This window comes from Spea bombifrons, chromosome 4, assembly GCF_027358695.1.
Source record: "Spea bombifrons isolate aSpeBom1 chromosome 4, aSpeBom1.2.pri, whole genome shotgun sequence".
NCBI classification, from domain to species: Eukaryota; Metazoa; Chordata; class Amphibia; order Anura; family Pelobatidae; genus Spea; species Spea bombifrons.
The window spans coordinates 50991871-51008129 of NC_071090.1; the positions used below are offsets into that span (position 1 = coordinate 50991871).

Below are 16259 nucleotides of genomic sequence, written 5' to 3' on the forward strand. Positions count from 1 at the left end.
AGAGAAAGCAGCCAATCAGTGGAGAAGAATCATTGGAAGACACAGGGAGCTTCTTCCTACTTTTTACTAACAATTTAAAGAATGCATATTAAAATTCTTGTTTGCTTGTTACTTTAAGTGAGTGCACCAAACTTCAAAGATACTTCATTTTAGTTACAGATTTAGTGTAACTGAATACAAAAGAGTGGCATAACTAGAAAACACTTAACACTAAAAAGGTCATGGGATCATATGGTAAAACAAGCATCCGTAAATTATATTTCCAACTGCTTAAAGCTTGATTTTGCCCTATTCTTCTCCTTAGCAAATACTTTAAATGTAATCTAATTAGCAAAACCATTTTCTATATATCCACTAAAAGGGACTGAAGGAACATTTTAGACTTTAGCGAACGGCTGTTGAATGGATATTTACTGGCCACTGAGAAAGATATGCTTTTAGTTGGATGGAGAAACCGGTGAAGCATACATTTACAGTGTGGAATTTGACCAAAATAAATAGTTAACAAGTCAGTGGGCCTTGCGATTGAAAGCTTACCTTCCACACCTTTGTTTTTACACAGTCCTTAAGATTACAGCAAATAAATTAAACCACAGATGTTAAAAAGGCATCAAAGAAAATACATCAAAACAGAATGTAAAGAAGAAGACAAGGACACCATGGAGAAACAGCGTGCACAACCACAGTCAACCGCCCAAGATGGTCCAGCACAAAACGGACAAGCCAGTCATTTTCATCTGAAAATAAACTCAGATTTAACTGTAGAAAACAGTCTGAGTGCTTCCTTTGTAGATATGCATCACAAAAGTATCACCTTTATGTTAGTTATTATGTATACAGATGGAAACATTAATATGTCATTGGGCGTCCAAGATTGTCGGCAAGTGTATGGTTAATGGGAGAAACAGCGTTTAGGATAATTTGAGTAAAAAGGATGAGGAAAATGCAAAAGGGAGGAAATAATTAGCAAGAATGCTAAATAAAAGGAAAGGGGAGTAACAACAACACAGGGGAAGGATAAGAGCTAGGATAATTGCATATTTGGGCTAGAAGACAGATTTCAGATAAGAAAACGTGAGAAGTACGGTAAGATGAGCAGTGCAGTGACATTGATGTAGAACAATTTATTTGGCATAACTATAATCCAGGGATATGGTAATGATGGGGGCATTTGGTACGTAGTAAGCATATGACATGACCACATGACTCCTATTATAGCGTTGGAGACGTGGAGGAACAGTTCACAATGAGATGGGCTACACTTCTTAATATGTTTTAGCTTTTCAAACATAGACTGCATCAATGTTATAATTCACGTGTTCACTAGCTGCCTAAGCTAGCATTTCTGCTACATAGTCCACCATGTTAGCACTTGAGAAAATACAAACTCCACTGGTAATATCCATTTATTATGATGTTGCTGTCTCTTTAATCAATGGGAACTAAGGAATCTATCATTTTTAAACTATTCCGTGCTTCATGTTATCATCCATTTTGACCATACTTCATCACGTGGTGATAGTATATGTGTCATTGAACTAGATTGTACCTACATACAAACGCTAAAAATCAATACAGACGCAAAGGCCTGCCATGTGCACAACTGCGTTGTTGGGCGACACTGAAATGTCAGTCGTTGGTCTCGAGCAATAGAGGCATCACATTTTAAGATATTGGCACAAAGCTCATACTTACGGGAGGGAACACAACGAAAAGTGAGGGGCCGTGAACAAGATCGGAAGATTTCAAATGTATTTCAGCTCTTTAGGACAATATTTGTCTTACTAATAATCTGCTAGAGATGTTGGTAAAGCAAACCCAAAATGTTACAATGTTTATATTTAATCTACTTGTAATACAACACGTTTGTGCTGGCTTTCAATCTGTAGCTTAATTCATAAGGCTTTCATGGAAAATCTTAGCTATGGAACATTTCAGCCTTAATAAGAATAAAGTATTAAATCTAACATCTGACAGCTCTCAGATCTCAACAAAGAAAGACTCTGAATTCTCAGCATACTTAAAAGAAGCACATTTAGTCTGCGTTGCTAGAACTCCTGCCTAAAACACTCAACAGCAGACTTTGTAAAGTAGCACCAACATGAACCTTTTGTTTTATGGAAGTCTTTTGATTTGTGTCTCCTTGCTTTTAATTGTTATTATAGCTTTTTTTTTTATTTTTTTTTTAAATTGTATAGACAAAGTGTGTCCGTGCAAGAAATGACCAGCTATGAATTACTGAGGGGTTACATTTCAGGGGAAGTTTACTGACCCCGACTGCCCTACTAATGAAGATTTAGAAAGACAGCTAGCTCCTCCACTGTGGTTTGACATTTCTTGCCACTGATTAGCGGTTTGAGGGAGCAAATTAGGGGCAGGAAGGTGCTACTATGGAAATCAATGGGAGGGTTTGCTGAGCATGGGCACTGGGCCTTTATGGACACGTGCCCATGGGGGAGAGTGGAGGGGCAAATGCATATGAGGGGATTCTGAACAATACCACCATACACTGTCAAAGGATCAGCACAAAAACTAGCTATCTAATGCATTAAAGTGCATATTATGGCTGGAGTGTACTTTTAAATATGGAACTGCACAGGAATACAATATAGAATCATTGGCAATGTCCTCCTTACAATACACACAATATCTCGACAGCTTTTACACACGTTCATTGACGTTGCCACAATCTTATGAATCAAAGTTTGTAGTAAATGCTGATGATGTTTTCACATGCTGTTAAATTTCATTCTCCCCATATTATAATAGTAGCATGGAATCTGCAAGTGCTCTATTAAAATATGTTACACAATCTATAACACTGTCTAATAACACAATTTGATAAAACATGACTACACTTCTAGTGATATGAGAATCTGTTAGTGGGAGCAAGAGATAGAGAAATTTTTTTTGGTGGTGGAACTTCAACGTGCAAGACATTGTAAGTCCATTATAACCCTACAGACACCTGGAGTTATTTATGGCCGAGTCTACAATGACACTCCATTACCCAGGAGAACCATGATTCCAAGGTTTACAGGGACAGAGAGCCATCATTTGATGTTGGTTGTCAGATGGGTTCAAGAGCAGGAATCTGTCTAGATCTGTTTTATTGTTAAAAGGGAATGTTTATTGGTATGTGTGAAGTCTCACAGGAACATGTGGACATTCCAGCAATGCTCTTTAGCTGAATAAAGTCCTAACTCTGCAATATCTTATTTTTTTTATATAGTTTGGATTTATCTGTGAGGGAATGTGTACATGTTGCCTTATAATTAAAAACGTATGCTCTTACAATGTGTCAGCAGGGACTTTTTAAAATTACGGGAGCCACTGGGCCATAACTCTAAAAAATAAAATTATAATAAATTATAAATAATCATACAGACCTCTATGCAAGATTTTCTTCCCTGGCTCCTTCATAAATCTGGAGATCTATCTAGTAACAAATACTTGCCAGTCCCCACATTACATACATAATGAATATTTCCCATCCTCTGTTTTCATTTATTACCATTAACACAACATTCTTTGATCTGCACCTAGATATTGTTAATCCTATCAACTATTCTTTATCTGAATATGTAAATACATAATCTAAACAGCAGCACACTACATTGTTTATTACCATTAATGCTCTATTAAAGTATTTATAACCATTTCCTCTTTGTATATTACTTTACCCTTGGGTCAGTTCACGGGCCATTTTCAAAATAAATGTTATTTTAATTTAAATGCTGTGTTCAAAGGTACCCAAACATGTTACTATACATAAACCATTAAAACCATGCATGTCCCTTGACCTCAACTCAGTCCTCCGTCCATCACAAGCAATGGCGCGTACAACTACACTAGACAGCAAGTCAGAAAATTGATGGTCCACATCTTTATATATTTTTCCATTTTTAAACAGTGGGGATTAATAAAAGAATGTTAATTTCATCTCAAGACAGTTACACAGCGTAGATTGTCTCGCTGCTGTATAACCGTTTTCATGACCTCACATGGCATTTGGAAAAGTAGTTTTTATTCCATGTAAAACACTTCGCAGTTAAATAAACTGCCCTTGTTACCAGAGAAATATGGGATGTAAAGATGTGTTTATGAGGCTTTTTTTTCTGACACAGCTACGTCTATAAAATGTCCAGGAAATGCCAAGATACACAATCACAGTAGAGCGAAATACCAATATAAGACCATACCAACCAAAGGACCTTTTTATATGTGGCATTAGTCTTCTGTTAGATGTTTACTTGGTTGTAGAAAAATTCTCTCAACAAATCGTCGTTTAAGGCGACCCTTAACTGGCTAGTACCCCATGAATCTCTTTCGGTAGTTTGGAAAATATATGTGAAAGCCGAGAGGAGAAAGACTCTTTGCATCCTTATTTGTTAATGTGGAACAAGGTTCCTGCGTGCTGCAGATCAAAATATTCAACTCGAATAAGAACAGCTTCCAAGCTACATATATATTTAGAAGAAAACTAAAGACCAAAAATAAAACTACAATTCCTTCAGTAAACAATACAGACTGAATGAACATACACAATAATTAAATACATTGATTGCACAAAGTAATTAGTCCAATACTGTGTTAATAGATGATATATTTACCTAAAAATGGAGGTCTTGCTGGATTAAACATTTAAAAGGAAATCCAGTGTGGGGGGGGATATTATTTTTTTTTTTTACATAAATTACCGTTCTGTTTACAGTGCTGTGGTTTAGCATTGAAGAAAATGTGGTTTTATTTTATTTAGTTCAAATAAACATCCTTTATCTGCAGACCTCGAGGCTGCCATTGTTGCCATTCACGTGATATTTTGTGTGACTTCCCCTACTCAAACACCACACTTTTCCTGAGGTTTATTCACTAAAAGGGGAGTTGTGGTTTCAACTACATGATGCATTATGAAGGGCCAACACTGGCAGGTTTCTCCAAAACGGATTGAGCTGGCCCTGAATAATGTTTGATTCAATGGGTGAAGAGATTCTGAAGAAACCTCATTGACTTAAATATGCATTTACACAGGGCCTGACAAACTCTTCCTACAGCAGAAGCTAACTATAGTTGACCATGTATAGTGTATAATGAGAATATTTCTATTAATGTATAGTGTATAATGATAATATTTCCATTAATTTAATTCAAACATAAGATCAACGCAGGAAAAATAGGACTTAAAATTAGGGGAGGTGTCAAAGATGTTGATACCTTCCTTACTGTAAAGGTAAGTAACAGCTGCATGTTAGATAAAATAACTTGGTGCATTGCCAAACAGATGAAGTGAATGCTTGTAATGCTGAGTTTTCTCCCAGCAAAGTTACTGTATGAAAAAAACGGCTACCTAAATAATTTAGTCACTTGGTAAGAAAGAATTTCTTTTAATAGCATTGGAGCTGAGTCTCAATGTGGAACAACCGGAAAAGGACAGTAACGCACTGTGCTGGTTAATCAATCAAACTTCAAGTATGTGTCCCTTACCTCTTCAATTTCCTTAGTCTTTGCTGCGATTGCTTTGGCACGGCTGTTATGCGGACTTACTTCATACAGATCAGATACATTAGGCTCCATTTCTGCAGACTGATCTCCATACGATACAGTTGTAGACCCAGTCTTTGAAAAAACAAAAATGCAGAAATGACACAATGACACAGTTTTCATGGGAAGCATCATTGGATGTTCTGCAGGAATACTAATGGCATAGACTGTCGAGCAACAGCAGACCAACAGACTACCCACTTAAACAGAATCACACAAAATTTGGATAATATAAGCGCAAGTGAATAAAAGAGAAACACCTAACTGACCTAGGTCTCCACTAATATCTCATGGAACAGATTAAAAAGTGAAAAATAATAGTGAACATTTCAACTAAATGAATGGATGGAAGGTATAAACAGATACTGCCTTTTACAGATATGCCTTCTTGATTCAAACTTTTCCTCAAATTCTCATACAATGTGAGGAAAAAAAATATACAACACATATAAATAAAATATAAGGAGTAGGAGAGCCACTTACTGTCTGTAGAGCAAACCCTGTTCACCAGTAATATCACACTATTGGTTTTATTTGTGTTTTATTTCTATGCTGTACGTTGTATGAGAATTTGAGGAAAAGTTTGCACCACGAAAGCATATATGTATATACCTTCCATCGATTTATTTTGTTGAGTTGTTCACTATGTGCGTGGACACCATTATTTTTCACTTGCTTAAACAGACTTTAGTATCAGGCGTAAAGCCCTGCAATAGGAAACAGGTTGAAACCTACGGCTTTCGCATATTCATCTGTAACTTGAGATGGGCGGCTTTCAGATACCTTCTCCATTTTTGAGGCAAAAGATTTGTATGCGGTTTCTCCAATCATATTGTCAGACGCTTGGGTATCTTTATCTAATTCTGCACTCTGTAAAAAAAGCAAATAATAGGTCAGAGAACGCCACAGCGGGTAAAAACCAGAAGTCCTGGTAACATTTTATTTATAATGAATCAGTGGGAAAAGTCTGAGAAACACAGTTGCAAGATACTTTAAAAACATACGCAAATACATATTTCAGGTTGAAGACAAACCTCAAAATGCTAGTCAAATTAGATTTGTGTATTGCCTTTACTGGAGGTGGCTAACATATCCTGCTTATGTATCCAGCTTCCAGTTATGAAACTTCAGCCGCCATGAGAAACAGTAATTAAAACTAATCATCTATTAGCTTAATAGTTAAGGTTTCCGTTTCTGGCTATTACCAAGTCAAATAATAGTAAATAGTAGCGGTGGTGAGCTGACATGGGGAAAAGCCAAGTACGCATGCAAGAACTACACCGGGAAAGCCACTACATCTGTAAAGAAAGAGCAATTCATTATATATTCAAATGCTTTGCCTTGGTATAAAAGATGTTTGATACATGAAACAAATTGTCATTTTCCACTTAAAAATTTAATCTAAAAACTCTATCTCTGTCCATGGGAGTTGTCTGTCACACCAGGTGGGACTTAATGCCAAGACTCCATCATAGAGATTACCAGATATCGCTTGGTATGACTCAAAAATAGGCTAAAAAGCTTTGTGGCACACATTTTAGTAACGGGTCAATATGCTAGTTTATATATGCAAGTGTTGTCCAATATTTGGCATGGTAAGGACCATCTTTGAGCAGGGTAGGCTGGGGGCAACTTCTGTCAAGAAGTTTCTACCTGATGTTTTCACGATAGTGTTCATTGCTACATTATCTGTATGCAATTTTGTTATGAAGTGTATTAATGATACGTGAGGAGGATGGATTGCATATAAATTTCTGTGGGAAGAAGGACTGTGCTTAATGTGCTAAGAGTCTAAATCATTGAGCGTAAGGAGTGTTACTAGGCACTGATCATAAAATTGATTTGTACAAATCACTAGTCATATGACAGCACGTTATATGTCTTGCATTTCGTAACAGTAGTAGATAACGTTACCTTCGATAGAGGAATGCCTGACGAACTTGATGGTGAGGCCTCTTTGGAAGATTTTAGAGGATGAGCAGGAGGTCTCTCCTTACCTGGGATTTCAATAAGAAATAAAATAGGCAAATTATTGGCAGGCAATCATACTGGTAATTTTTGCAAAACACTAGTGACTTGAAACATAAAGTACTTTGTTAGAGAAATGCTCATTTAATTATTGGTCTGATATTTATTAACTATATATCTTACACAGACCAAGCTCAGATGTTTATGTCACATGTAGGGGAAAAGCCCAAGAGACACATAGAAGTTATAACCGGCATCGGAACAGCTTTATCAGTGGCAGAGTCGCCACACCAGATCACATCTGCACTCTCAGATCACAGCCTCCAACACATAGAGCTAAATTATATTGCCTGGACACCTATACATGAGCGAGAAAACTAGCCTTGGATGTCAATGACGGATATTGGGAAGGCGTATATCACTATTTGTGAGGAGTATTTTTAACAACTTCCACTGTAGCCATACAGAGCTTACGGATTCCAAAATTGTCCCGCATGTGTATAGTTTCTAAAAAGCTGAGACTCTGGGTTATTTTGCAAAGGTCATCACTCCATGCAGCTACTTTCCCACCATTTTCTAAATACAATTGGCCAATTTTTGTATACTCTGCCTAGTGCCACCAACAAAAAAACCCTAAATTTATGTTTCTTAACATCCAAGTTAAATCATTTTATACACTACTTGCAGGATTTTATGTTTAAACTTTCTAGTAGGGGTACTAGGTAGTTGGTTAACACTTTTCCAGCTTCTTCTTCCAACCTTTTTGCGCTTCTCTTTATCAAATACAAGAACAAAGTCTTTGTAGACCTCATGTATCTTGTAATCTTGTAATGAAAATGTACCACTTTCAACTGCTGCCATTACTTTGATGGACTTGTGGTCTAATGCATGCACTACAATGTGTTTTGAATTGTCCTTTTAGAAAATAAAAAGAATTTGAAAATAAATGTCCCACTGTTGATGTCATCGGGGTCTTTTTAAATTCTTTGTAATCATTGTTAAATGTATGGCTTTTTCCACAGTTTTGAAGTTGGAGAGCTTCTGCCTCTTCTCATTCTGTCAGAAGGAAGTAGGGCTTTGTGAGAAGCTGCAGTGGGGGGTCATCAGAACCTCAGCAGGGTCTGTATGGATATATATTACAAACAGGAGTCCTAACTGCAGTGTCATTGCCGACATTGCAAGAAAAGATGAAATCCCCAAATGTCTGCATCATTAGACAGCCTGAGGCCTTGTCCAACTTAGGAAAGGATGTAACAGTACGACCAGTGCTGTACACCGAAACAAAGTTACACAAACCTGGTTTTATCTCATTTTGTTACAATAAACATCTTATCTGCAAACCTGGAGGCAGCCATTGTTGTCGGTCATTTGATATTTTAGGTGACTTTCCTGCTCAAACATCACATTGAGCCAATACTTTGTGCACGCAAAATAAAATCCATTTCTCCACAGACTTACATTAGTCAGAGTGTCCAGCTTGCTCATTAAGAATAAGCTGTTCTATAGTTTAACCCAAGGTAGTCTGAGAGTTTGTCTAGTAGGTAAGCTAAGATAAAACAAATGGCTAATACAAGAACAGGCTAAGACAAGTACTATTTTTTCAATAAACATTTTTTTTAAAAAAGAAGAAAAAATAGTAATACAAAATATAAGTATCACAAGTTAACAAGAAACTATATTGTATTATAGAATACAATATTTCTTTGGAAGCTAAATTTTCTCACATATATTCTGGTAAAGTCTGTCTAGAAGAAAAAAAAAACTATATAAAATGCTTTCATAATTTCCAAAATATCAAATACATCTCACCATTACAAGTTTACATATATTGCTTAAAAACATTGTACTTTATAGCCTTTTATTTTTTATTTTTGCAGTGGATAAAAACGTAGTTTCTCATTCAAAAGGGGAAAGGTGATTATACGCAAAATATTACTATATCCAAGGATTTGAAAAGCATATTAAGGAATAATTTCGCTGACAATTGTACTTGTACTAATTTAATATACATTCGGTCGCCTTAAGGAGAACTTACTGATCCTCTTCTCCCCACTGCTTAAAGTAGCCAGTCAGTGGCAAGGAAGCACTCCCATTACAATAGATGGGATTTTTTTCTGTGCATGCACGTGGGGGCTTCTTAAACAGCTGGGGGCTGGGGGGAAAGTGGTAAATGCATATGGGGTATTTTGAAGAATGCCTCTATTAATTTGGAAGGGGTACACTATAAGTTTAGAGGGGCCTCACAGGCATTGAAGTGCATATGATAGCTATATAGTGTTCCTTTAACAAAATCAAAGGCTGCATATAACTAAAAAAAATACAGACTTAAGGATTTTATAAGTCATTTTACATTTTTGACATGGGTGGTTAGAGAAAACAGAGGAGTGTGGGTCAACATGCTTAATTACATAATGTATTCAATACTCAAGACAAGGGAAGATCTGTTTCCTCCTGCACTCCAAGCTGACAAAGTGCTGGGCTGAATTGAGTGCTCTTATCTCTGCTAAAGTACACAACTACGCTATCTGGTTTCTGTTTGCCAAAAAGATCTAACACTTCAGCACTGGGAGAAAATTAGCAAATACTGTCTCCATGGCGATTAGAGTTTGTGGAATCATTATATCACTTTGAAACAGAAGATGTAAAAAATGGAGAGCAATGGTATTGAAATTTTACATGATAGTCTATATGAGTTACACATTTTCAATAACATTCAAAATTTAGGTTGGAAAAAAGTTAATGTAGCAAAAAGTCAACAGGTTTATCAACTTGCTGACCAAATTGTATTTACTGCTGTGTGCAGAAACGTGCGTAAATACAAATTAAAATAATTCTCTGTTCTTCAGTGATATAGGACCCTGAAATTAAAAATCATTTGTAAAAATAAAAAAAAATGTGGGATGTTACATATCCAATTTCAGGAACCATGGTGCACCGTTACAATTCCATTAACGTGAACGTTGATCACGTTGAGTTAACTATGACCAAACATATAGTATATGCTTACATACTCAACCAGAGTATGTAATTTCCTAAAATAAAAAAGTAATTATATATATATATACACACACACACACACACACACACACACACACACACACATACATACACACTAAGCTCTGCGTAAATTCTTGGTGCCATATTAAAAAAAAAAAAAATATATATATATATATATATATATATATATATATATACACACACACACAATATAAAAACAAATAAAGCAAATATTACCTTGATATTATTTACAAACTTTTTGACAACAACAAATGACCATAAAACTATGGTGGGGGCTTCCCTTTAAGTGAAGACAAATGTTTAATTCCTTAATACTAAAATACACTTAGACGCACATTATATGCCTGGTTTGGGTCTCCCATTGAGTTGTGTCAAGCTGCTGATGAATGCTGTCAGTAGGTCTGATTTATTAGGGGTCTGACCAGTTCTGTGTGTTAATTCATATCCTCCAGACGAGTTCAGTTCATTTTGACGGAATCTATCAGAGCCATTATGCATTTTGTTTGCAACTCAGCAAAAAATAAGAACGTTGAGAAACAGTCAGGCCAGACCAGCTTGAAATACTGCCAAGTGAATATTTGTGAATGTGTTAAAGTTAAGCTATTAATTGCAACTTGGTCAAGCTGGCCTCAGATATACTACACAATTCAGCCTTTAGTGAATAGACTCCTTAAGCAAAGAACTGCAGATATTACAAATTTACAAAAACATTAAAAAAAAAAAAATTATAGATGACCTCAAATATATATATAATTTGTTTTATTTTTTATATTTTATTCTTGGTAGGACATCACAATCCTATAACACTGAGCTGTAAACTGTGCTGCGAGTCTCTGTGCATGTTTCTGGATATTTCTTCCACTCATTTCTGCAGGGTGTTCAGTCACCAGTGAGATGCATCATGTAAGGTCACTCATTTAACTGTGAAGTATGAACGAACACTCGGCCCTTCTCCTAGGATTAACAACATACTGTATAATAAAGGTGAGAAACATTTTATCTCACCTCAACTCAGACTAATACATCTCTTTTCCTCTAGACAGACAGATTCTCACCACTAAGGTCGCCCTACAAAAGTGCAAACCTGCTGTACTTTAAATCCATAATATATGTTGGAAAATAAAAAGCAAAGTTCAATAATGTAAATGAATAATGTAAATGATGTAAATAATGCAGATGAAAATTATGGGGCATCTTTAATTCAGGAACAAAATTTGTTGTTCCGTGTCTACATTCAATCTCACTCAGACTCTTATTCTGATTCACTCTCTAAATGTTTCCCTACCTTGCTGACTGCTTTTACATCTTCTCCTGTCTTCTACCTTCCCTTTTCTCTTCTATCTTTAATCTGCTATCATCCGCATCTCCGTGGACATAGCCGTGCGGGAATTTACGCCATAATGGTGGCACTTGCGGTGACGTCTCTTAAAGCATCCTCACTTGAACCCAGGACGGTACAGTAGCGCTTGCTTGACATCACATACGCTATTCTCCAACCCTGGAGGGTGTGAGTGAATGTGGACCCAAGTTTTTCTTTACTTTGTTTTCGTCTGATTCATGGGGAGGTCTGGCCTCGTTTTCAGGGTTTTGTACGAATTACCGAATTTACCAAAAATACAGAAAATTTGCAATTCAGACAAATCCGAATGCACAAGTCTAGTAACTTAACAGATGTTGTAATGATTCTGACAAGACAAGAGGGTGCATCCCTTTCCAGTTAGTATATATGTGAGTGTAATATAAATGGGCTGGTCGAGGAGATCAGAGATCTCCCCTGTAACCGACCCATTGAGCAGCGGCTCAAAAGGGGTCCTGATGACCTCACAGGAAGGGTTTCCGGGTTTTGCAGCAGGGGGACTAAGGCCGGATGCATCGTTAATTGTATTATCTTACTGCACAGTGCCAATGCTATAGTGTTTTGTGTTTCCATTATACCCGTCCTGATGTTCCATTTTGTTGTGCGGTTTTGTTGGGGCATCATAGAACAGTGTAAAATGAAATGAACTCTTGCATTTATTGATAAAACCTGAACTCTAATCTTTAAGGGAAGCTCCCACCAATCTGTTACTGGTATCGATTTTTTTGTATTCATTTTTTAAAACTGTTCTAGTGTTTGCATTATATAATGTTTTCAGGCAAATTCATATTAGCCATTTGTATGTTTTCTAGCTGTGTTATCTTAGTGCAGACTAGTAGAAAAACTCTCAGACTCCTTATCATACTGCCCGTGAGAAACAATGCAATAGCTCGGTCATAATTACCCAGCTAGGCACACTGACTAATGAAAGCCTTCAGAGGAAAGGACTTCATCGTCATTGCCATAAAGAATCAGCTCAGTGTGAAGCTTGAGCAGAGAAAGTCATCCAAAATATCAAAAATGGCAACTGCCAGGTCTGCAGATAAAGGTAGTTTATTGGAAACCAGAGTTTGTCAAAGCTAACCTCCATTATTATATGCAGCACTGCATCTTAGGTTTAATAAGAATATTTTTTCCATGGGACTTTTCCTTTATGGCAGACAATGAGGTTCGCTTGCTTTCATTTGCCAATAAAAACCACAAAAGCTGCTCTTCAACCATTAAAATACATTAACTTCTGTATACATGACAGGCGATGGATGTACAGCAGTATATTTTCCTTTGAATATCTGGGCACATATTGCATTTGAACAAATTATGTCGCCAGCACAACATTTTACTAAATAACCCACAGTCATACTGTCATTTTGTTATTAGCCAAGCATTTAAATTGTATAAAATAATGAGCATGGAGCGGAAACACTGAAGTGGCTTTTAGATTTAGCATTTTAAAACACTGTAATAATAGGGAACGTAACGTCAGTAGAGAAATCAGTAAAGTAGTGCTAACGGTTGAATCCATACTTCTATTATGCTGATGGGAGGTGTAGGATTTCCCTCTCTCCGGGGAATAGCTTCTGCTACTGACGCTGGAGCCCGATCTACTAGGCGGAGAATCCTTTCGCGTTACGGGAGATTCTCTGAAGAAGGGCGACTCTCTTCTGTGTGGTGAACGTTCCCTCATGTAGGCTCCTGGATGATAAAGTGGCTTTCTTCGGAAGCCCTCTCTACTTTCCCTATCAGAGGAAACAAAATATATACATTTTATAATTTGTAAGCAATAGGTCAAATCTTAACTATGATTATACTTTATAGACGCTTTCAAATCCAAATTCTCTATTATATCCACATTGCTTTTTTTTTCACAGTCTTTTAAGAATGCACATAGAATATTTTAGTAAGCATTCTTCTTCTGCAGGGCTGCCAGGAACATTAAACGGTCTGTTAAGCTAATTTATATATCATAGGAGAAGGCACTATCTGCGATAATATCCTAAAGAGATATCAAGACATATACCCTAGATTTCTAAAGAGTAATTTAACACCAGACCCCTCCAAAACAGGTCCACTATATATACACTATACAGACAAAAGTATTGGGACATTTGGAGCATTGTCCAAAATGTCTTGGTATGCTTAAGGGGACATGCCATGTGGACAATGCTATGCTTCCAACTTTGTGGGAACAGTTTGAGGAAGGCCCTTTTCTATTCCAGCATGACTGTGCACCAGTGAACAGAGCATGGTCCATAAAGACATGGTTGGATGAGTTTAGCGGGGAAGAACTTGACTGGCCCGCACAGAGCCCAGACCTCAACCATATAAAACGCCTTTGGGATGAACTGGAGTGGAGCCAGGCTCTCTCATCTAACATCAGTATCTGACCTCACAAATGCTCTGGAAGAATGGGGAAACATTTCCACACTCCAAAATCTTGTGGAAAGCCTTCCCAGGAGAGTGGAAGCTGTTATAGCAACAAAGGGGGGGGGGGGACTGTGACATCGAATTCCCTGTTGGTGTAATGGTCAGGTGTCCCAATACTTTTGTCTATATAGTGTATATGAAAGGAAGATTTTTTCTATAATACAAAAATAGATTTTAGAAGCTAAAACTGGGCACTTAAAATATGTAATATTACACATGTATGTGTTTAGAAACATAAGCAAGCACCATAATTAACTTGACACGTGTTTAAGGTTTAAAGAAAAGTAAAAAAAAAAGTCTAGCGTAGAATATTTCTAAGCTACAAAAGGTTATGACATCTACCTTGAGAGTGTCCCCTCAACTGCCAAAAAGACACTGCTAGGCTCTGTTCATTCTTTGCCCAAACACAGTAACAGCTGGAATAATCATAGCCTCTTAGAGAAAACACCAGGGTACAGCTTTTAATGCACTCTGCAAAGGTGCTGAAAAGTAATTCCGTTTTGTTAGTGCCGCCATGATTACTAAGCTGAACAGTTGGCAAACATTTGGTAGAAAAACATCATCTACTAAACACATTTGGTCCAGGAATCAAACAGGTATATTGCTTGGAGACTCCACTAGCTCTCATCTCTAAATGTTAGGGGGCTTTAAAAATGTGCTCTGTTTTAAAGAATGTTGGATTCCACAGGTGGAAAGGAGTGAATCACGCTACAGAGCCTTAAACATTATAGGGATTAGACTAAGCCCCACCAGTTCACGCTGCCAATACCAACAGGACTGCAGGTCCCACTCTCCCTGACAAGCCATCAATGTCGGTTCTGTCGTGTACTAATAGAGGCTGGAATTAGCACAGGTTTAATAGCGTTAGGCATGTTCTTCCAGCCCTGCACATGCATTTTCATGTATTAAGGAAAAAAAACATATTACTAAGACTGCTCAGCAGAAACTCAAACAACGTACAACGAAAGAACAGCACTACTTCAATTTGCACTTTTAACCAAAGACTAAGTGGTCTTGTGATGCACACATACTTTATTAGCAGACAGTACACAGTTACCCTGCACAATTGTGTTACTGTTTATGTCTCACATGACATTCATCTTTAAACAGCAATAATGTCATATGTTTTCTGTACAGAAGTTTCTGTACTGTATGTGTATTTCATTGTTAATATCTCCTGACATCACCCATTGATTTCTGCTTTAAGGTATACATCGAGCTGCTAACGCCTGACTGATCAAGTGCTCGTTGGAATAGCACACTTACTATCAAGGATTATGCATCAGTAAACGGAAGACATTTAATACCAGTATACGTCATACAAAATGTTGATCATGTTGTGGCCCATTAAGGGTTCATGAATGGTGCCATGCATGCCTGATTAAACCCCACATTAAAAAAAGATAACTCAGCTGTCTGATTTTGAGAGTGCCTATCCAGTCTTCATAGACCACAGACAACTTAAAAGAAAATGAATAAAAGGCATAAGCTATAGACATATATGAAGTTCACATTTCTTATAGCCTTTAAGAACCTAAACCACACAAAACTTCCAGAGAGCAGCTGTCCTGATTCTCCTTTAGAAAACATCCAACATGCTTGAGATACCAGCTAAAACGCAAAGTATGATCTCTAAGGAAATGCTAGCTTCTGGTACCGCATACCCCAAGGCCACTAAGTTTTGACAACCAGAAGATGGCAACTTTGCGCCACTTCTCGTCTTACTACATATGGTAGAGATGTACATAAGGCATTGAATCATTTAAAACGCTGCCTCTAATAGGGGTGAGGCTCAAGGGGACTCAAACTATTAATATTTTTACAACTATCATGGTGATCCAAGTATCTGAATGTTATACTAAACCAACTCCTTCTGTCACCTGGATAGAAACAGCTCAGGGTTTTCATCTGACGTCCCACACACTTAACATCATAGAATACAATATTTTCT

At 37.1% G+C, this 16259-nt stretch overlaps 1 protein-coding gene across 1 annotated transcript in view; it reads right to left on the reverse strand.

Annotated features, from left to right (window-relative positions):
- PPHLN1 (periphilin 1) overlaps positions 1 to 16259 on the reverse strand; it is a 57024-nt gene that overhangs the window by 17566 nt on the left and 23199 nt on the right. The window contains exons 4-7 of the mRNA XM_053462871.1: positions 13409 to 13620; positions 7456 to 7538; positions 6277 to 6411; positions 5485 to 5616 (exon numbers count right to left, since the gene is read on the reverse strand). Coding sequence (XP_053318846.1) covers positions 5485 to 5616; positions 6277 to 6411; positions 7456 to 7538; positions 13409 to 13620 — 562 coding nt within the window. The remainder of the gene's footprint in view (positions 1 to 5484; positions 5617 to 6276; positions 6412 to 7455; positions 7539 to 13408; positions 13621 to 16259) is intronic.